This window comes from Equus przewalskii, chromosome 1 (genome assembly GCF_037783145.1).
Source record: "Equus przewalskii isolate Varuska chromosome 1, EquPr2, whole genome shotgun sequence".
In the NCBI taxonomy this organism is placed as follows: domain Eukaryota; kingdom Metazoa; phylum Chordata; class Mammalia; order Perissodactyla; family Equidae; genus Equus; species Equus przewalskii.
In genome coordinates this window covers 146,948,707-146,971,817 of record NC_091831.1, presented here as the reverse complement: position 1 = coordinate 146,971,817, position 23,111 = coordinate 146,948,707, and the positions used below count along the sequence as shown (strand labels likewise).

At 46.3% G+C, this 23,111-nt stretch overlaps 1 protein-coding gene across 8 annotated transcripts in view; it reads right to left on the bottom strand.

Moving 5' to 3' along the window:
• Positions 1-257: 257 nt before the first annotated feature.
• The window catches only part of VPS39 (VPS39 subunit of HOPS complex), a 41,167-nt gene continuing 18,313 nt past the window's right edge, over positions 258-23,111 (bottom strand). For all 8 annotated transcript variants that reach the window (XM_008518608.2, XM_008518607.2, XM_070583147.1 and 5 more), the window contains 18 exons: positions 22,211-22,394; positions 18,533-18,653; positions 18,299-18,419; positions 15,397-15,526; positions 11,409-11,551; positions 8,910-9,053; positions 8,302-8,443; positions 8,076-8,162; positions 7,683-7,756; positions 7,233-7,331; positions 6,497-6,614; positions 5,876-6,004; positions 5,154-5,256; positions 4,880-4,925; positions 3,813-3,962; positions 3,515-3,649; positions 3,169-3,260; positions 258-2,327 (listed from right to left, as the gene is read on the bottom strand). In XM_008518608.2, coding sequence (XP_008516830.1) covers positions 2,252-2,327; positions 3,169-3,260; positions 3,515-3,649; positions 3,813-3,962; positions 4,880-4,925; positions 5,154-5,256; positions 5,876-6,004; positions 6,497-6,614; positions 7,233-7,331; positions 7,683-7,756; positions 8,076-8,162; positions 8,302-8,443; positions 8,910-9,053; positions 11,409-11,551; positions 15,397-15,526; positions 18,299-18,419; positions 18,533-18,653; positions 22,211-22,394 — 2,094 coding nt within the window. In that variant the 3' untranslated portion in view covers positions 258-2,251. The remainder of the gene's footprint in view (positions 2,328-3,168; positions 3,261-3,514; positions 3,650-3,812; positions 3,963-4,879; positions 4,926-5,153; positions 5,257-5,875; positions 6,005-6,496; positions 6,615-7,232; positions 7,332-7,682; positions 7,757-8,075; positions 8,163-8,301; positions 8,444-8,909; positions 9,054-11,408; positions 11,552-15,396; positions 15,527-18,298; positions 18,420-18,532; positions 18,654-22,210; positions 22,395-23,111) is intronic.

The following is a 23,111-nucleotide window of genomic DNA, read 5'->3' as shown; positions in this document are numbered from 1 at the left end:
TCCAGTGTGTCCAGGAGAAATGGCACTGCTGGAAATGTTCTATATCTGTGCTGTCAATACATCAGCCACCAGACACACTGGGTGCACAGGGTGGCACACATCAAGACATGTATGACAGAAGTGCTATAGTGATTTTTTTTTTTCTTAGTCACTAATTGACTTATTCTCCCCAATTCTTAGCTAAATTATTATCCTCTCATTGTTACTTTCATGAAATCCCACAGGAAGGGGGAAAAAAGAGACCCAAATAGGCTTGGTTTCTTACTTCATGACGTTTATTATGAGAGATCCTCATCAGTCCTCATTACAGAGCTTTCATCTCCAGCCTTCTCCATACCTCCACAGAGGGCAGAGAGCGTCTAGGGAAGGAAGAGCTGAGTTTGGAAAAGCTGGGTTGTTTATGTATTCCAGAAGGAAGAACACACACATTCTTTATCCTATTGCTTCAAACACATGTGCCACAAGGTAGTGTGAATGGAAACCACAAACACAGCAGGCCAGGGAGGAGGGCTCGCGCGGTAGGGTGAGTTTTCTGCTGGACAGTAGAGGGCTGGTCTGACCATCTTCCTGCTGCTCCCAAAGCGCAAACGGGACCCTCACAGGGCGGCACTGCTTCTTGTGGGCTGGTGCAGCCAGTTGGGACATGGTTCTTGTGAAGGACTCCTTGGCCTCCAAACCTGAGCAGCGTCCCCTGGCTTGGTGAGCAATGCTGACGGCACTCCAAGACCCTCCACGGTGAGCGTGCCTGGGAGCAGCCTAGTCTACACCACCAGCAAGTCGGTCTACGACACAGGCCCCGCATAGCATGGTGCTACAGTTTAAACAGGAGCATGGCATGTCAAGGACAAGCCACTCAAACAGTGTCAGTATTCGGCACCATCACCCACCCTCACTACTCGTTAAAGACACTGAGACAACAGGACTGTGAGTCTGCCAAACCCCACGGAGGACAGGATGCAGGGCCACTCTCCCTGTGTGTCCTGAGCCTGCAGGGCCAGACACTCCTGTGCACCTCTAGGGTGCCCTGTGGGAAGCAGGACCTCCCCCAACACACAAGAGCTTGACGGATTTGGCGGTGAGTTGTCATCAACCCACACGCTGCTGCTCCTGCTCCTGCAGCACCTCCACTATCCCCAAGCACCTCACAAGCATGCCAGCCATCACGTCACTGTCAGCTCCTGGTCTGATCGTCCCCTGTGTGCAGCAGACATCCACCCAGCGCAACCCTCCAACCCCTGCCGAGCAAGGCTGGAGAAGGACGGCCAGGCTGCGCTGGAAGGCAGTGGGTGACATGGCTGGAAAGGGAAAGGTGTCAAAGCAGGAAGCCCGCGGCTCACAGAGACTAAACCAACCTGCCCTGGGTGGCTGCTGGGTGAACCAAAGCAGGAGCCTCTGCGGAGTCGGCCCAAGAAGTCACACACCCACTGCGGTCCCTCCTCAGAGCTACCCCACACTTGGCCCTGAGGGGACGGAGAAGGTCACTCTCCTGAACTCCCAGGCATAGAGCGTACAGTCCAAGGAGGACCTATTTACAACATACCTGACCCCCAATTACCAACGTACTCTTAGAACACACTTCCTCTTGCTTCTCACTCTACTTTGTATAAGATATTAGTCTCAGTGTCAGGAAAATGGGAGCGAAAGCCTGGGGGAAGCAGTAAGGGAAGATAAGGGAAGAAAATAAATAGTGAGAAAGAAGAGACTGAATATAAAGAGACTCCTAGGGAGACTCCTGGGGGGACACAGGGACAGTGACTATGGAGCAATGACCATCATTCCCAAGGGAGTGAGGCCTCTGCAGCAGAGGCGCTCCACCCTGCCCTCCTCGCACAGGACTCAGCTGTGCTGAGGGCTCTGCAAAGTCCTGCAGGTTCCTTAACAGAAATCGCTGCAGAAACAGCCCTGGGGTTACAAACACTTGAGACAGTTTCCTTATTTAGGTGACTGGTATGCACAGCAAGACGGCGCCCTTCCCCATCTCCTCCTGTCCACGCAGGTATGAAATTCTCTGGAATGGCCTGCAACGTAATGGTATAGAAGGTATAACTAATCTCTTTTTCTATTAAAAAGCTGGCAACACCAGACCACGAGTCTGATTAATTCAGAGATGTTCCAGGGCACAAGGTGGCCAACAGTGTCCAAATGGGGAGACACCTGGTGTGTCAGCAGCCCCCGATTCCTAAGGCTGGTGCTCCGTCCCCTCTCTGGGATAGCCGAGCCGTCCATCTGCAGAAGCCTTGGCAGGCTGGGCTCAGGTGTCAGCCGGGTTTACCTCTTTGGAACAGAAGTAGTGCACGACCACTCCGTTGGGGTATCTTGCAAATGCACTGCAGGGGAGGAAAATGACTCGGGAGTGAGGCTGCCTCTAAGAGAAGACCACTTCTTACCTGGAAAAGGCGCCTTACCCGGGAGCCATCTCAGAAGAAGCCCACCCTAACCACAAGGGGCAGCCTGCTCCGAGGCTCTCTGGATTTACACAGCCACCATCTCTGTCAAATAACTGAACAGGATGGGGTCCAGGCAGTTCGAGCGCGCAGGGATATTTCTTGTTCAGTCAGCGCTGTGAAGCACGGAGCAGATGGAGCAGTGCGCCAGCCTGGCTCAGCACTGCTCCCTGAGAGCCGGCGATGCTCGTCAGAACAAGCGTCAGCTAATTCTAACACAGGACAGCCAGTTACGTCTCTCTAAAGTAAGGATTCTTCCAGCCATATACAAAAAATGACAAATCACTCTCCTTCGAAGGAAAGGGGATCGACTAGAGTATATGCTTCAAAACAGAATGATGCTGGCTCAGGATTTTACTCAAGTCGTGAGGTAGCAGGTTGAAAGATCTTTTTCTTCTCCTTCAGAGACACATCCTTAAAAGATAAGGACTTTCTGCCCACACACAGCTCCCACACACCCACCGGCTACATCACAATTTCTAGCTGCCAGAGGGGAAGGGCTTTACGAGCAAAAAGTCAAGAGCCCCACGCCATACATTCCAAGTCTTTAAATTCTCAAAGCCCAGCCCTAACAGACAACACGGACTGCCCTCTGGAGGCTCAAGAACTACCAGCGGCCAGGAGAGTCAGCAGCTGTGCTTTCCTCTTTGGCTAAAGGCCAGAAATGCATCCCGAGTGTGACCCACGGCAGAGCTGACGCTGGGCAGCTCCAGGGGAGGCTCACCTGTTCCCAATCTTCTTCTTACACACCATGCACACCTTCTCCTCCGTGATGATGCACTTCACCTGCTGGTGTAAAATCCGCTCTTCCTGGACCTGGGCAGGGGCAGGGAGATTGGGGGAGGGTCCCATGGTCTAGTATGTAGAGCAGAAGGCAGAGGCTGGCAGTGTCTCATCTCTCAGGCCACAGAGTCCTCTAAAGGAGGCACTTCAACTAAATGTCAAGTCGGTTACTGGATCTGAGCAACAGTGTTAAAGAAACACACAGCTCTGCCTTGTCTACAGGGAATATTGGTAGCCATCTCACACTAAACAGGACAACCCCACCCGAGAGGCTGGGAAGTTCATACCCTCAGGAATTCTGCATGGAGAAGGTTCTTGAGCACTTGATTGAACCGTTTCTTTTGTGCATTTTCTTCCAAGACCTTTTCCAGAAAGATGCGTATATCGTTAATCTGAGTGTTTGCTGGCAGAAGGTTGATGGCCTAGGGACAGGAACAGAGATGGGAACAGGGTGAGGTGGAACAGGAGTGAGACTGAGATGTCTGAAGCCACAGAGCTCGCCGACCCCAGTCCCTTTCTCCACCCCCTCTTCTCATCCAATGCTCCCTGCAAGTGTCCTCCGTGTCCCCGAGAAGAGCTCCTGACCTTGGTGGTGTCCAGTTTGCTATGGTGCAGCTCGAGGACCTGAAGGGCAGCCTGGAGGTTGGCCTGTGGCTCCTGCAGTTCCAGCTTGATTGGCCCCAGGCAGTGTACGCTGGGTGGCGACAGGTACATCCGCAGCAAGGACAGATACACCTGTGTCGTACAGGCACAAGCCACGCACGTCAGGCTGGCAGGACCCACCCAGAAGGCCCCAGCATGACCACCCCTAAAGATAAGGGGGGTTGGTCTATAGTACAGCCGTCATGGAGCATTTACAACTCATCATTTTTCACCTTTTAAAGGCTTTTGTAAAATCAAAAAGGCAACTGCAGATGTCAAAAACTAAGCATTGTGTTTTCCCTGAGAGAAAAAAATCAAATGCCTTGTATTTGTCTGCATTATACTGTTGACAAAATGCCAACACTGTGAAACGACTTAAAAAGATCCCTCGTTTCCTTTGGCTTTGAGGCCGAGACCCTGTCACATCTTGGCAGGTGACGATTCACCCACGATGATGCCGCATTTCCTTCCGGTGCCAGTATCACAGGGTTTCTCAACCTCAGCACTCAACATTGTGGGCTGGACAGTTCTCTGTGGGGCTGTCCTCGGCACTGTTTAGCAGTGACTCTGGCCTGTACCTCCCAGCACCCACACCCCCAGTCATGACAATCAAAAATGTCTGCAGGCATTGACAGATCCATGTGCATTCTAGACAGAGCACATATGCGCACCTTAGCAGAACCGTCAGCTGTTCCTTCCCAAAAGGCTGACCGTGTAATTTATTACACAAGTTGGGACTCTTTTGAGAGTAAAGGGGCAGGGGTGCTACTAAGAATCCCCCAGATGACAACAGAGGTAAGCCAGAACTATCCGAGCCAAGCAGGATGTATGGTCACCCTGCCTCCCCCTCATTACACACAGGCAGAATCAGTCAGTGCACTGACCCCACACCCTGTCTTGTCTTAGCAGTTCATACTAGTGTCACCTGTGTGCAAACCAGAGGGGGTCAGGAACACTAAGAGGGACCGTGAAATGCACACATGCTCCCCGGGGCCAGGGTCACTGCTTACATCTTTGTTGCCGTCTTTGTTTTGGTCATAATGCTTGTGGCAGTATCTGCAAGAGAGAAAGCGGTGAGACCAGAGGGGCCGTCTAGAGAAGGTCATCAAGGCTGCCTGCATGAACACCCAATGAGAGCCCAAATCAGGGGCCAGCACAGGTGGCAACTCTCGCTTCTGCTGCAGGGTGGAGGGGAGATGGGTCTCTCAGCCTCCCAGGCCTCTCCTCTCTCTGGGGGGCCTGCTTTTAGACCCACTGGGAGGTGGGATGGCAGGGTCAACGTACTCCTCAGCCATCCTTGTATCCTTCAGGACGTGGACGTAGATGAAGAGAGCTTGCTCGTGTTTCCCCATGCGGCCCAGCAGGAGAGCACGTTCTTCCAAGAGGCCTGTGAGGAAAAGGAACGTCAGAAACCCTCACCACCATCATGTAGGCCCAAGGCCAGCAGCTAAGCTACTAGAGGCATGGGTATTGGGGCAAATAAATTGGGAGAAAATATTTTTATTACTTGGGATGTTTTTCAAGGAGAAAATTACTAAAATTTCAAAAAGGGTGGAGGGAGCTATTTTAGGAGGTACTTTCTGTGATCATTTATAAACTGGGTAAGAATGCTCATTCAGAAGTCAAGACCATAATAAGCACCACAACGTGCCAGGCACTTCAGCTAAGGTCAGCAAACACTTTGTCGGCTCTCACAGAGTTGACACATCAGACAAACGTGTGTCTTTTCACAAATATTGCTAAACAATGAACTTGGCCAAGAACATTTGCTGAGAAAATAAACATGTTTCAACCTGACTGTCAATTAGCCTGTGGTTCACACCTAAAAGAGACTCCTCTCAGTCACGGTTCAAGAGTCTTCAGAGGGGACAGAACAGGAGCATTGGCCTGGAACGCGGTTTTTCCCAGGCCCAACTTTTTGGGGGGATGGGGACCGGGAAAAAGGAAAGATCAGTTTTGCATTACCTTCAGCTGAAGTGGCTTCTGGTCATATGCCAGACACTCACCATCAAAAGGAAAGTCACAGATGAGCCGGCCTGGATCATAGTAGCTGGAAATTTCCAAGAACACAAGAAGCTTCCGTCGGTATTCTCCCAGCTCACCCTCTTCCTCTCCAGCAGGGACTGGAGTTTTGCCTTTAAGGGAAACCAAGCTCCACATGAAAGAATGCTGTCAGGCAGCAATGTGGGGTCATCAAGAAAAACATGTCACCACCATGATCAGAAAGGGCCTCCCCGGTGGGTTTCCAGTTGGACTTTTCTTGGTTTAGGGTTTCTAAAGGGCCCCCAAAAGAGAGCTTGAGCTTAGGGAAAAAAAAAAAAAAAAGCTGCATAGAGAAACACTCTAGTAGCCACACCTGTTTCTTATCAGCACAGTTATCATCTTGCAGACATGTCTATTCCTTCCTCCTCCCCCAGGGGTGACGCTCAGAGATGCCCACATCCAGACAAGAGCTCCTGAGCCTCACGTCCTGGGTCACTTAGCTGCCCTGGCTCCTCTGAGGAACTTCCCGCCCACCTGGGCCCATGAAGAATGGTGAGATCTGCTTCCCTACCGCACACATGGCACCCTCGGGTCCTAGCTCACCTAAGACCCAGGGCCACCTGGCTTTCTATGAGGACTGGTACCTGCCGGGAAGGACAGGAGATACTCCTTCATCAGACCTTGCACCTTCTCACAGTACAGCTGGATCAGGCAGTTGTGGAACCGAGAGCCTGTCTCCTCCCAAACGTGGATGACATGTTCCTGAGGGGAGACGTAGGTCAGCCTGGTACCCTCTACACGGTGACCCAACTCAGTCATTCAGTCCCCCTCACATTTTTAAGGCCCAACAGGTCCCATCCAGATTGTCCCCTAATTAAGCTGCAAAGATTACCAAGGGACAGCTCCTCTAAAACCACAGGGAAATTTTACAGTACAACACAGCAATGTTAGGAATTATCTTCTTGATTTCCAATCTAAACTCCTTGATTAATTTTGTCCCATAATCCTCCAAATTCTCCTATCAACCCATATAATCAAGGTTAAATAGTTGAATTCTGGTACTTAAAACTGATCTGCTTGTCCTGTGGTCACAGTTGAGTTTGGCTGTACAAATGCGACTTTGAAATGTTTTTGTCGAACGTCACTCTCTTTTATCCCTCTGTAATTTACCTAGATTTAGAAAGCATCATCAAAAAGTAACACTTGCAGCGTGGTCTACTGGGATCTCTTTCTCCAGAGGACGTTGAAGTAACTCTCTTCCTTACATTTCTACCAATCCCCAAGGGACACAAAGCCCAATCGGAACCGCCCAGTAACTGAACCATGTGGTCCTGAATCCCAGGTTTAGAGCTTTTTAGTTGAGACCAAAACATATCTTACCAGATAAGGAATAGCCAGACCCTTAAAGTTCTCTACTAGGAAGCCGAGCACTCGGTCTCGTGGCAGAGACTCCACCTCCGGGAGGTCTTCCGTAAATATCTGCCGGGACAAACCCGAGTTCCATCAGCAGAACCATCTGACCACAGTGCTGCCTGCCACACACGTGCAAGGGGAGGGTCAGGCGGACAGACTTTTGGAGCCTGGGACGTGGGAAGGGCGTACAAGAAGGCGTCTGCAGGGGGTTAGTGTGACAGACTAGGTCGCAGGCCTCCTGACGTCTGTGCAAGGCTCTTTCCACTCCACTCCACTGTGGTCTCAGGTTTCCCAGTCTACTCTTTTGAGCACCAGAGAAGGTGCGTGAATCCTTCCTCCCCTCCATCCCTTGCTGTCCTAAGTAGAATCTGGCCCAACCCTAGTAGCAGATAAATGCGAGGGACTCCCGTGACCAACCTTTAGGCCATCCTCTGGGAAGTCTCTCAGCACCCACACTGAGTAGGAAAAAATCAAATGCAGGTTTTCGGTGCCTAGGGGGAAGGGAAGACTTGTCAGCAAGTGAAACCCACCCTGCCCATTGGACTGGGAAGGCAGGTGCCCAGGTTGCTGCAGGATTTACTTTCCAGAGAAGACAGCTCTATCCAAGCAGCAGTCACTCAGGGCTGCTTGGCTCTACTGGGCTGGCTACACACCAAGTGGCCATCAAGCTCCCACCTGGAGGACTTTTACCCCAACTGGAGGAATCAAGTCGGGTGACCACGGGGAAGGGAGGGGACTGACGAGCCAGAATCAGAAATGGTGGGAGATCAGGTCCATTTGCACACCATCCCTTTCAGAAGTTGGACTTACCCAGGTGTTGCAGGTACTGCACGGTCCTCTCATGGCCTTTCAGAGGGGAGTTCGCTTTCTTGGACTGGTCCACCAGCACCTGCAGAGCTGGCCACGAAGCCCAGGAACAAGGTCAGGAGCCTCTCCCAGACGGCGCATCCCCACGGGAGATTTATCACACCTCAGTACGTTTCCCCTGTCAACGTACAAGACCCTCCCAGATCAGAGACACCCCTCCCCCGGTCACCTTTCTCGTGGAGCCCCTTCTTCTCGTACAGGATTATCAGTTCACTGTACTTGTGGGCCTTCTTCAGCACGTGCTCGCTCTCTTCGATGTGGCAGTGATTGTTCTCCAGGCGCAGTAAGGGGGCCACCAGGGCCACGTTCGTCTGCAGAGGAAGCAGGCCTTCAGCAGAAACTCCTTCCTGGGGCCCACCCTTACCTGGCCCAGGGCTGCTTCAGGATGAAAGGCCAGGGATGTAACACGAGCAAGAGAAAGCAAACAACCCTTTTCCAGGACTGCTTTTATAGCATAGCCCTTTCACACAACATGTTTTAACTTTTTTTGGGTGGAGAAGAGAGGAAGGGAACGTTTTCTTTGACGAAATACTGTCCCTGTTCGCCTTGTAGCACAAATCCCAATCTTACCAGAGAAGACCAGCCCACTGTAAGATTCTGGGTCAGCATCTTGCCTTATCCTCTTAATTCCAAGAATCTCACAGATGTCAAACAAAGACGAGGTGGTTCCCATCATCAAAGATTTCACTGTTACTAGTGGTAGGTAGCTCAAAGTGGCACTTTCCCAGTTTCAGGGAACTAGGGATTTGTGGGTCCCCAAGAGCTAGGAGAACTCACATGGAGGTAGCACTTGAGCAGGGTGGTGTCGATGATTTGTAACAACTTCTTCTTGGATTTGATGGTGGGAGTGCCCTCCATGAGCGGGGAGGTACTCGACTGGTGATCAGAGTCATTCAGCTTCTTTACCAGTTGGCTTCGTTTCTGCAAAGGCCAAAAATGGGGGATCTAGGCTAGAACTAAATCTTTCTTTATCATTTGAGCTACCAGGTAATTCCAAATACCTCCAAATCAGCTCACACCTATCCACCCTGATCTCATATTGCATATAATTTTTATCAGGAATCAAAATAGATGACTGCCAAACTGCCACAGATACAATCACAATTTTTTCAAGATTAACACCTGAGCTAACATCTGTTGCCAATCTTTTTTTTTTCTCTTCTTCTCCCCAAAGCCCCCTACAGTACATAGTTGTATATTCTAGTTGTAGGTCCTTCTGGCTCTGCTATGTGGGATGCCGCCTTAGCATGGCTTGATGAGCAGAGCTAGATCTGCACCCAGGATCTGAACCAGCGAAACGCTGGGCCACCAAAGCAGGGCACCTGAATTTAACCACTTGGCCACGGGGCTGGCCCCCAATCGCAGTTATATACTGGGTATTTACTACACACCAGGCACTTCGCCAAGCACTTTATATATTATCCTATTTTAAACCTAAAACAAATGCAGGTATTACTATCCCCATTTTACAAGTGAAGAACCCAAGGTGCAGATGTTAGAAATCTCATAAGTGGCAGAGGCAGGTTTCAAATTAGGGTCTGATTCCAAAGCTCACGTTCTTTTATTATTATTTTTTTTAATCAATTTCATTGAGGTGTAAGTTACATACAATAAAATGTACCCTTTTATTTATTTATTTTTTGCTGAAGGAAAATTTGCCCTGAGCTAACATCTGTGGCGAGTCTTCTGTTTTGTATGTGGGTCACTGCCACAGCACGGCCATCGATGACTGGCGTAGGTCAGCGCCCGGGAACCAAACTGGGGCTGCCAAAGCAGAGTGCACCAAACTTAACCACTAGGCCTCAGGGCTGGACCCAAAATATACCCTTTTAAAGTATACTATGAGATGCATTTTGACAAGAGATATATATGCATGTGACCACCACCCTAATCAAGGAACAGAACATTTCTGTCACCCCAGAAAGTTCCCTTATGCTCTTCCCAAAGAATCCCACCCTCCCTCTACCCCACTGATTTGATCTCTATCACTAAAGATTAATTTTTACCTCTTCTAGAACTTCATACAAATGGAATCACCTGGTTTGTACTATTCTGTGTCTGGCAATACCCACAGTCTTATATGCTTTACCATCTCTCTGGCAGAATATCAGTGTTCTATCAACGTCAGTGGAGAAGGCCAGGGAAGAATGTGTGCTTGGAGTCTTAAAGCTAAGACATTGGCAACAGAGGGCCTCCTTTAATGCCACAGGTCTGGGAGACAGTCTGCCCCAGAAACGTTTTTCACTCGGCATGTGGGCCATACGGTGTGCAGACAGGCATATCTATGTGCTCTCTGCAGGTGGCCGGCCACAGCTGGGTACCCCTGGAGCCCAGCGCCAAGGAAGTGCCAAGGCTACACATGCCTGAGCAGACCTGCGGGACACTCACTGACCCAGAAGCAGGCGGCAGGAAGCCAGCTTGCAATTTTCCTAGCAATACTTCTCAGGGCTACCCAGGGGACCCCTTATAAAGGTCTGCAGAACACTTAAGGGGAAAAGATTTACTAAGTTCTCCAACTCTGAGTGGGTGCGTGGGAAATAAATAGTAACTTTCTGCAACAGCAGTTTGGGGTTGAGACTTCAACGGAGATAAAAGTTTTAGTATTGACTTGAAAATTTCACTTATCTGTCCCTAACAGTAAACTGAACAAAATCTAAATATTCACCCTAAAAAAACACGTTATAGAAGAATATTTATTGATAAGGACGGACTTTCCCAATATATGCCTAAATTTTTTAAAAGTACACTAAAAACAATATATAGTTTGAAATCTATTTGCAATAAATAAAAAAACAAACACTAATTCACAAATACATATAAAAGTCTGGAAGGAAAACACTAAAATGTTAGTTACATTTCTCTGGGTGGTAGAATTATAGGTGATTTGTATTTTTCCTTTATACTTTTCCACATTTTCCAAGTTTTCTGCAAAAAGCAGGTATTTTTTCCAAAAGAACGTATGCTCCAAAAAAGTTTGTTTTAAAAAACTTACTTTTTTCTATCAACTAAAATTTACTGTTTAGTTGCTCCAATAGCTTAGCGTGAATTTACCAGGAATTGAACGTGTTTCCTGGTATCAACATTTGGCAGAAACCAGCTCAATGGTACTATTGAGCAGGGAAATGAAGCAGAAAGAAATGTGCCCACCCAGACTTCTAGAGTGTTCATGTGCAGAGTGCCTACGGTATTATACAAGGCCCTCGATTCCCCGCCATAGAGAAGCAGGTATTGGAGCCCCCAGGTGAACTCTCGCACACCTCTCTGCATCATACTTACCTGTGTCAGGTAGTCAATCAGAGCTAAGTGAGCCTTCTCCAGCTCAGCCCCAGAGAGCACCGGCAGCGGGTTAGGGTACTGCAGCTGCTTCCTATAGTCTGTGGGCAGCAGGTCCGGGTACAGGCCCATCACATGGGTAGGATCTACATGGAAGGTAAACGTGATTCCGCCACCTCTCCTTACACTCCACTTCTCCTTCTCATCCTCCAGGACCCAGCTCACCCCCTCCCTTCCTTCCTCCTGGGGAGACCTCCTCACTTACTTCTCCACGCTCCTGGAGACCTTTGTCACACTTATCCCAGTGTAATACTTACTGGTTTTACATGCAAGCTTTTTGTGGACATATAACATGTCTTATGTATCCCTGAAGCTCAGGGCTGAAGGCAGAGCTGGCACTGACAATGCTTATCTGACTTGCCGGTGGGGCAGTATGTTCTCTGAGTACAGGATTATGCCATGCGTTGAATCAGTCCCCAGTACAACATAGAAATGTAATTAACAATGGAATTACATCCCTTATGCAGAACAAACGATACAGACCAGTTCTGCTCTAGCCGCACAGATCTAGCTGTTCCTTGAACATACCAGGCATTCTTCTAACCTCATCACATCTGCACTGCCTGTTCCCTCTGCCCGGAATGCTACACCCATGCAGACATCTGCATGGCTCATTAAATCACCTCCTTCGGTCCGTAACTGAAACGCCCCCTTCTCAGAGATGCCTTCCCTAACCATTTTATCTTAAATTGCAATCCTAACTCCTATCTTCAGTACTCCTTATCCCCTTCTCCCTGTTTTATCTCTCTCAGCACTTATCACTTCCCAACATATTATAGTTTTGCTTATTTATTTTTTTGTCTTCCCCCTCCCCATGAGAATATAAGCCCACTACTTGGCACCTAGAATAGTCTTCAGCACATGGTAGGAGCTTGATGAAACATTTGTTGAGTGAAAAAATAAATTAGCAAATAATGAATACAGTAGTATTTGAACCAATTCAACAGTTCAAGGCTCAAGTTCAAGATCTAAGTATGAGTCTCAAGAAATACAAGAACTCTCTCACACTCTTGCCATTCCACACCATCACACTCGACCACCAGGACCCCACAAGTCCAGGGCCTCAAGACAGTGAGTCTCCTCATCGAGCCCTCCTGCGAATGCCTGTAGCGCTCACCTTTCTAACCAGCCTCACAGCCTTTTAGGTACAAGTTGTAGGTTGCCACAAGGAAATAACCCTAAAAGAGTGGTTCTTAAACAGTTTTAGGATCTTAGAGAATTTGATGAAAGGTATTGATCCCCTCTCCAGAAAAACCCACATATGCACAAAATTTTACATCGAGTCTAGGGTGGTTCCCAGACTTGCTAACATCCACTCACAGGCCCTACGTCCTCACTGGGAGGAGACAGGGCTTCTCCCTGGCTCACAAGGAATACAACTATAACACCCTTACAAGGGGCCTATCTGTGGGACATAGCAGGGGGGTAGGGGGTTGCAGGGAAGCAAACCTGGGCCCACTGCACCCTGCTCTAGGGGGGCCAGGGGACATAGTCTGGTAGTACCATATTGTTCTCTGTAGCCAGGCCTCCCTGTGGCTCAGAAGACTCATGCCTCCACAAGACTTCCTTTTGCTCCAATTCTGTGCCCTGAAGCAGTCTTCTGACTTGGGACCCCGGGTACACTCTGTTCTGCTACATCTCGAGTTTCTTTAACACGAATCAGGTCACGTGCAGTTGGTAACAGGGGAATGATGTCCATATGAGGCAAAAGTTGTGTTGGTTTGTGTGTAATTTCCCCCAGCTTGTTGAAGTTTTGAAGTGAGCAGGGCAAGCTTTCTCACAACTGAAGAGAAAGCCTTAATCCTACAGGGAGACCTAAAAAAAGACCTGGAAATCCCACAGAAGTGCCCAGTTTTGTGCAAGTAGTGGCTAGTTAGAAACATCAAAAACCAGCAGTTTTTGTAGACCTATAGCACTTCTTGTTTATTATTCCAGTGTCTTCCCAAAGAGCTGGTGGCACACTGAAAATAAATGCTCCAACTGAGTACATTCAGGGGAAGGTTGGTAGATATTTATCGATTTCAGGTTGCCCAGCTTTCATGCCCCTTCTTAACAGCAACCTACTTCCTTCTGGTGAGCTCCCTCTTCCACACTATGTGTAGTCTTGGTGGGAGAATAATTCTTTGCCTTCTGGAGCAGAGGGCAGCCACAACTTCTTTCTCCATCCCAGAGGAAGTGAGACCATGACCTAATCCTGGCCAATCAGATCCCCTTGATCTTGAGAAAGTGATTCAAGGATGACAAGCAGTGTGCCACACACCAACATATATCTCATCCTACATGCTTCTTTCACGTAACGTTGATACTCCTTCACCAAGGAGGTGGGGTCTGTGTTCCCTTGCCTTGAACTTGGAAGGCCCTTACAAATCAACAGAATATGGCAGAAGGGACTGTCATAAAAAGGCACTGAGACTTCCACCCGGGTCTCTTGGATTGCTCACTCTGGAAAAAGCTAGTCACTCTGCATGAGGACGTTCAAGCAGCCCTGTGGAGAGAGACACTTGAACAAGGACTGAGGTCCCCAGCCCACAACGAGCACCATCTTGTCAGCTAGGAGCATAAGCCACCTTGGAAGTGCATCCTCTAGCCCAGTCAAGACTTCAGATGAAGGCAACCCAGCCAACACACAACTGCAACCACATGAGAGACCCCAAGCAAGAACTGCCCAGCTGAGCCCTTCTGAGATTCCGACCAACAGATACCATGAGACATAACAGATGATTTGTTATTTTAAGCCACTAAGTTTTGGGGTGATGTGTTACACAGCATTAGATAGCTAACACAAGCTGGTAGAGGGCAATTTTTACTAAAGATGTGAGAACATGGGAGGTGGCGGCAGCAACAGCTAAGGAAGTGGCCGTGCCAGTGGAGGACTGCCCAGCCTCTTCTGGCTACAAAGGGATTCCTGTCTGGCTTTCTGTTTCCTGCTGGGAGGTCCTCCAGAGCTCCCTTGGTTCCTCGCATTCCTGAGCCTGGTTCCCCACTAATTTTGTGGGCCCTTCTACCTACCATTCCCCTAAGAGTCCAATAAACTATGCTTAATTTATCCATATCAGCCTAAATTATCCAAAATCGGTCTCCATTGCTCACAACCAAGAACCTTAAGTGACACATGGAGTTACAACAGTTCATCACTGGTCAAGGCTGACGGAAGATGGAAAAAATGCAAAGCAAAGAAGAGGAGAAAAGAGAAGATAAATATGATATAGAGTCAAACCAGGTCTATATACATTGATCCTAATTAGCAAAAATGGAATATACAGAGATGAAAAATTTAATAATAACAATAATGACAGCGAACACTGACTTGGCATTTATTAAGTACCACCCACCGTTCTAAGCACTTTATCTAACCTTCACTGCAACACTATGAGGTAAGTATTATTATCTGCCCTATTTTGCAGAGGAGAAAATGGAAGCACAGAGCAGTCCAGTAACTTTGCCTGAGGTTGGGCACCCTGACTCCAGAGTACTTGCCCCTCACCATGATGCTCTAATGTCTAGTTTTTAGGACACTGTGACAGGAAGGGCTTTGCGGCATTGCACTGTGTGGCTCTCAAAAACAACCTACTATCTAATCCTACTAAGCTGAGGTCAGGGCCTCTCATCTAGAACAGCACTCAATAAATACCAGATAATCGAATACACTATGTTGACTTGAATGACTTTCTGTTACCTTTCACTTAATGGCAAGGGCCAATCATCCTGGAAAATTGGAAGTCTGTATTTATGGGTGAGACCAGACTCATAAGATTAGGACTGTAAATATGGAACCACCATGGCCACCCACAAGATCCTGTTAGGTATGAGGATCAATTCAGATGAGCATAAACTTCCCCCATTCTCAGAAGTCTCATATCATTTCTCCCGGTCCTTTCCAGTTTCCACTCCCTCCACCAGTTCCTTATCCCGAGGCCACACCCACTTTTACCTGTGCCAAGCTTAGCAAAGACCTGCATGGACTCATCAAAACGCTTCTGGCAGAAGAGGTTGAAGGCATACAAGTTCTTGATATGATGGATCTGTTGCTGCTTTTCACTGTCAGAATCATCTTTCATTTCCTAATAAGAGGGTAGACTAGGTAAGAGCTCATCACTCAACAGATATTGACTCAGTATGTACTAGGTATCAAACAATAGCCTAGCCGGGATATATGCCAAAGTGTACAGGACGGCCACAGGGCAGCTGGCCTCACAGACTGCCCTTACAGTCTAACCATAAGACTGATAAATAACGATGCGATTAAAATTGAACAGGGTTTCTACAAAATACCTGACCAGTACTCCTGCAAACTGTCAAGGTCATGAAATATAAGGAAAGACTAAGAAACTGTCACAGATCAGAAGACACTAAGGACACATGACAACTAAATACAGTGTGATTCCTGGATTTGAACCTGGATCAGAAGAAAGGACATTAATGGGAAAACTGGTGAAACCTGAATAAAGTCTAAAGTTTAGTTTAAAAACAGAAAAATTAAAACGAAAAAAACCCCAAGGTGAGTGATGACAGAAGCACGTGTGAGAGGTGCTCAATTCAGTCTGAGCGGTGGGTCCAGGAAGGATTCCAGGAGGAATGTAAACTGAGACATAAAGGACCAGCTGGAGTCAGCTGGGTGAGGCCGGGCAGGCGGCAGACGGGAGGGGAGGAGGAGGGTGTGTTTTCAGCAAAGACGACAGCACATAAACAAGGCTCTAAAATGACAGAGAGAGAACACGGTGTGCTCAGGACTGGAAGACATTTAACACAGCTCACACAGCTGGGCAAGGTTCTGTTCACAGTAAAAGCTAAAAAAATGTAGCTGTTTATTATCTGTTCCTTCCTTCTAACCCTTTTTCCCTCTTATCTCCCTTTTAACCAATCTTCAATACATTTAATTTCTTCCTTCAAAACATCTCTTGGTGTTTTCCCTTCCTTTCCTCTTGTCATCGCCCTGGTCTCGACCGTCAGCAACAAGTGGACACACCTGGTCTGAGCTCTCCTGCTGGGGGTGTTAAAGGCTTTCAAACCTAGTGCAGCCCCCTCACCTAGCTTATTCCCAGATGTTCAAGTCGCGCCTGCGCCCATCAGGAGGGGCTCCAAACAGCCTGGCAATCCTGGTTTCCACACTTGTTTCCACTTCCTTAACTTCCTCGGGCTCATCAACGCTCCCTGTTTCTTGATCCTGCTCCTGATCTTACCTTCAAGGGTCCTTATCCTTAAAGGGGCCGACCTTAGGTTGCCCTTTCCAGGCCACAGGCAACTGTCTCTTCTCTAGCATTTAGCTCCATGTTTTGTCAATAGCAAAGTTTGGCATGTAATTGCCCTCTGAAAGTTTTACATTATGTTCTTTGATTTATTTAAATAAAATATAGGTTCCTCGAGAGCTAAGATGATGTCAACCAATGTTCTTTTGTCATAGGGCAGAATACCTACTAAGTACAAGCCTAGACAACAGAAGGATCAATGGAAACCCACTTCTATCTTCTCTACGAAAGACTAAACAGACAGCTACAGCAGGAAGACCAGTGAAAAGACCCAAAACCTTCCTGTTAAGAAAAATAGATACTAAAAGAGCTACATACTGCATGATACCCTTTTTATAAAGTTAAAAAACTAAATACATTATTCAAGCACACACATATATATGAAAGACTAAAAAAAAAAATTTTAAAGGGCATGACAAACACAACATTGAGGATAATGGCTGTGTCTGGAGGGGAGGCAGAGGGTTGGGATGGGGAGGAACAGATAGGTTACATGTTATTTTTCTAGAGTAGGGTGGTGGGTTCATGGGTATTCATTATTTTAAAAATGAAAATGAAGTAAAATAATATACGGCAACCCATGAGTGGAGAAAAAAAAGAATAGTAAGATGCTGCAAATAAATGCCCCAGGAAAGAAAGAATCTTTATGCAATATTGAATATGTCTAACTATTAAGACTGGATTTTTGTTTTAAATCTAGAACTTACAAATCCAAAATAAATGTTGCTCTTCTAAAGCATCCACCATATCTAACTATAAACATATGTATTCCAAAATTTGTGACCAATGCTTTCCTTTCAGAAATAATTTACAACATACTTTAGAAATTAAGTTTTCCTACTATTATCCTCATAAAAATCTCTTCTCTTTCACCAAATCAGTACTGTTCAATTGAATGACTAGGTTAGACCCAGAACGACTTTTGATTGTTTCCTAAAATTGAATCCACTGTCCACTGATGACAATTGGATGTTTAAAAGGGCAAGACAAGCCTCGGAAGTCAGTCTCAAGAAGTGTGTTGGCAATGGGAGCATCAGTGGAACAAGGGCATGGTCACTACCATGCCATGCACATATTCAAGGAGAGTGACGGCCATAAACAAGAGTGCAGCCCTGTGAACGCAGCAACTTGACGTGGTTTCAGAAAACTTAAAGAAGGCCTGCTTATCCAAACTCACAAGTCTACTGCCGAAAGAGATTCTGGGAGGCCATCCAGTTGTTGCATCAATCGGACTGCAATCTTACATTTACGATTGTTACTTTAATGTCTGTAATCGTCTTTAATTTTTCACGGCCATACCATATCTATTAAATTATTTTATTCTCCTATTAATTCTATGAGGTACTATTATAACTGGCACTCATTCTACATTTGACAGAGAAGGAAACTGAAAAAGTGAAATCACTGAACTAGAGTTACACAGATGTTTCATGGCAGAGTCCGACCCTGAACCCAAGCCTCCTGATTTTCAGCTCGGTGCTTATTCTACCAGTCCTAACTAAACATGAACATTTAAACCCAAATCGCCTGCTTTGGAGGACAATGAGGAAGGCAGACTCACACCCAGATCTCAGAAACAAGACTTACTGCGAGCTGTAGAGCCAATTCAAACTGCTTGTCCTGGAGAAGCTGTTGGATTTGGGTTGCCATAGGGACAGGAATGAGTCTCCAGACAAAATGATTGCTGGCCACATAGATAATGTTTGATCTGGAAGCAGGAGTAAGACTATCAGCAAAAACACCACAGGCTTTGTGACGACATAGATAACTTCAAAGCTTTGGAATAATACGGCAGCTACAGTAAAGAAAGAACTTCCTTACCCTCCCGAGGTAATGAAACGGGGCCTTTGCAATTCAATGCTCTGGACCAGGAGCCTCGGCTCAAATGTTCTGATCTCCACATATCGAGGCAACACTGCAATGATGTAGGGAGGCTGGTGCTCTGTGCAAGAGAGAGTATCTTGAGTTGTAGTTCTGGTCTAAGGCTTTAGATTTATGGACCATTTCAGTTGCCCATTTCTTTTTTCTTTTTTTTTTGACGAAGATTAGCCCTGAGCTAACTGCTGCCAATCCTCCTCTTTTTGCTGAGGACGACTGGTCCTGAGCTAACATCCAGGCCCATCTTCTTCTACTTTATATGTGGGACACCTACCACAGCATGGCGTGCCAAGCGGTGCCATGTCCGTACCTCGGATCCGAACCGGCGAACCCTGGGCCGCTGAATTGGAACGTGCACACTTAACCGCTGCACCACCGGGCCGGCTCCTAGTTGCCCATTTCTAAGCTGTATTTAAATGGGATCCCCAAAGAGTCCACTAGTCAAATACCAACCCAGGATCCTACAATGTCATATACAAAGAAAAACAATTGTTTGCCTGAGTGATGCTAAGACAAATCTCTTGCACAAAATAGATGCATCTAGCTTTGCTGAGAGTGACCTGATCCTGCTCCTACCATTTCCCCCAAAGAGCTGCGTGAGAGCGTCCCCGGCTCCTTTCTCACCAGTCACACAGCGAGGCCAGCTGCAGCCGCCCCAGCAACTCAGCAGTGGGAGAACAAGGCTACGCAACCTCTTCTTTCACTCTCTTAGGAGGGCCAAGAGGAAGAAACTTTTTTCCCTAAAATTATGCTAAAGAAAGAGTTCCACGTTTCTGGCCAAAGTTGTTTCTGCTTGAGATTTTCACAGGGAAAAGATGCAAAACTCCGCTTGATGCTTAATGCTTCACAGAGAAGGCAGCTGGACGGCATTCTCAGTGTCGCTGTTTTCTACCACTTACAAGAGGTATATAGAATGTCAAATTCATAGAAAGATAACGTAGACTGGTGGTTGCCAAGGCTAAGGGAAGGGGGAAAGGGGCTATTGTTTAATGGGCATAGAGTTTCAGTTTTACAGGACGAAAAGTTCTGAATTCTGTTGCACGACAACGCGAATATATGTAACTGCTGAACTATACACTCAAAAATAGTTAAGATGATAGATTTTACATCGTGTTTTTTACTACAATAAAAAATAAAATTTTAAAAAGTAAAAAAATTTAGTAAGAAATGAACCACTAGATGGCATAATTATCACATAGAAATTTAACCTCAAAGAATATATTCCTAAGAATAGTTTCTTAGTATGGCTAACTTGCTGTGAATTTATTTTCCTCATTATCTACTTTCTGATAAAAAGTTTTTCATTTTATATTTGAAATTTATATTCTAAATGAATAGTACAATAAAATTTCAAAGGCAGAAGGGAACTCGGAAATGAGGAAACTGAGGCCTAAGTAATACTTCCATCAATGTGAATGCTTTTGTTATTATGCTGATATTTTTCATCTTACCTGAAATTAAAAAGCATGTTCTTTTGTATTGGATTTTTTTCTTTTCTTTTTATGCTAGCCTCATTTTTAAAAGGTAGTCCAATTTTCTTTAATGTTAATTTGTATAAATATGTAAAATTTCTCTGTCATTTTTTAAGCTGGCCCACCTTAACAAGGCCTAATTTAATAAAAAAGGTAATCTATAACAGAAACCCTTTCGGTTGTCATATCTTATCATTTGTTCAGTCTCCCCAACTCTTTGACAACAAAGATGGTTTGGATCTCTTTGTAGCTTCAAAACTTGCCAGAGTGGCCAGGGGGCAGCAGGCATAGAAGAAGTAGCTGACAATGACAGGGATTCATCTATTCAGCAAACATCTGCTAAGAAGCTATGACGTTTCAGGCACTACTCAAGTGGATCAAAATGTCAGCCCAGAGCTCATGGAGCTCCTACACGAGAGGAGGAGACAGACAACTCAGTGCGTCTGTGGGACAGTGTGGGTGCCACGACAGAGAAACCTGAAAGGGCTATGGAAGGGCCAAGGGGGAGGTGACTAATTCTGCCGGCGGGTCAGAGAAGACTTCACAGAGGAAGTGCCGCCGAACAAGGCCTTGTCACGTGAGCAGGACACCGATAAAGGCAACAGCATGGATGATGGCACAGTGAGGGGGAGCCCAAATGACCAAAGCCTGGGTGAAGTGGTAAAGATGAGAACAGAAGAATAAGTGAAGTTTAAAATGTATACCATTCTAAGAAGTTTAGTCTTCCTCCTGTCAGATGGTGATTTTCCTAGCCTATCTAGAAAGACTGTCCTCTCCCTCAGTATGTTAAGGCACAGGAACGCTTTTGAGAAACACTGCTGAAGCCACTGGGTGCTAACAGAGGTTTTAAAACAAGAACTCTCACACTGGGGATCAGAAACACACTCCAAGCGTATTACACACATCTTCCTCGAATCTACCAAGGTTCCTCTTCTGAGGGAAAACAAGGGTCCCTGGAACATCATGCAGCTCTTAGGCCCTCAAATGTGTTAATATACATAACCTCGGGCCTTATAAAATACTATCCTTTTGATTTACCTTCCTTCTGGTCTATTAATCTCTAACCACCACCTAATAACCACCCTAAAACATGATGCTTTTATCAAATCATTCTACCATTTAGGAATCTAATGGCCTCCCAGACCTTCGCATGAGCCCCAACAACTGGCCCTGTCCTTATTCCTCCACTGCCTGGACCACCTGTTTTCGCCAGGTCAGTCTCTGGAACACCCAGGTCAGTCTCTGGAACACCCTCTCACAAATCAGCAGGTCTTCTGCATTTCTGCTCATTTTTCAAACTATTCTTTCTGCCTAGAAGGAAAGGGAATTTTTCTCCAAGCCAGATCCCAAACTCCCTGCCTGGTCTAGTCCAGTCTGACCTGTGTAATGAAACTTCTTCCTGACTCAGTGAACAATGAACTTCCCCTTTCTGAACTAGTCAATCTCACTTCACCCAATTTAACACTCCACACAGGGCCTTGCTTTATCTCTTTATCTAAAATGTAATCCTCATCTCCAGAGCTAGAGTCCTTAAAGACGGCACATTTGTATGCCCCACTCTACAGCAGTAACTATTATTAAAATGCTCACTCTTCTGACCAAAATGTGCTTCTAGACAATACCACTGCAGAGAGCTGGGAGCCTGACGCAGGTGCAAGAGCAGAAATGCCTACTGTGGAGGAGAGGGGCTGACACCTAAATGCAGTCCGTGCCTCTAAACTACAAAAACCCCAGCAGCAATAACCACCACATCAAAAACCCTTCAATACTGAGTTACATGTATTACAGGAATAAATAAGGAATTTCCAATAATTTCCAAATGTAGTCTATTTGGCAGAGGACACAATAAAACCATTAAAAATAAAGTAAAAGAGAAGGAACTAAGAAGTAAAAATAGCAGTAGACAATCACTTCCTAAAATGCATAATTCTGTTTACAATTTTCCCCCTCTGGGGCAAAACCCAGCTTTCTACAAAAACAGAATATCTCATTTTTAATAACCCTAAGACACTCGTCTACTTAGAAGGGGAACTGAGAGTGAATGACACTGTAAACCACAGTCTGCTAAAGCTATAAAGAGGATTCCATTCTGCAGGGATGGTACACAACCCCAGCCCAAAGTGGGAAACAGCAGCTATGGCGGTCTCACCCATGGCCACCGGTATGTCTGTCCAGTTGAGAGCACATTTCTGTGTGCAGATCCCCTCCTCATTGAGCACCACGGTGAGATCATCCTGACCCACAGCCACTTTTCCATCTGCCAGAGGTGCAACTAAGGGTTCCAGCTGTTTTCCTGTTGGGAAGAGCTCTTTGATGGACCCCTTTCCATCCACCTACAGGAAGAGACAAAGTGAGTCACCCAGCATTCTCCGGCCAGAGGCATGAACTCACCCGGGAAAAATCCACATAAAACTCAAAACCTACAGAAGCCAATAATATTCCTTGTTTGGCATAAGGAAATATTATAGTCTGTTATGACAGATTTTGTCATCACAATGTAGAACCAGTTATTTTTTCTAACACAGAGACAAGCATCTTGCCTGGCAACTAAGAATGTCAAGTGCTGGCCAGGATGCAGAGCAACTGAACTCGCATACACTGCTGGCGAAAAGGCAAAATGGGACAGCCATTTTGTTTGTTAGTTTCATAATTGTAAATTAAATATACACTTCCCATATGACCCAGCAACCCCACTCCTAGGCATTTGCCCAAGAGAAATGAAAACTTAAGTTTATAGAAAAACTCATATGCAAATATTTATAGCAGCTTTATTCATAATAGCTAAAAATTGGAAACAACTTAGTCCTTAATTGATGAATGGACAAATAAACTAGTACATCCATACCATGGAATACTACTTAGCTATAAAAAAAGAATATCCTGACGCACACAACAACACAGATGGATGTCAAATGCATTAGGCTAAGTGAAAGAAGCTAGACTCAGAAGGCTACATACTGTACGATTCTATTTATATGACATTCTGGAAAAGGCAAACCTATAAGAGACGAAGAACAGATCAGCAGTTACTAGAGGCTGGGGTGCAGGAG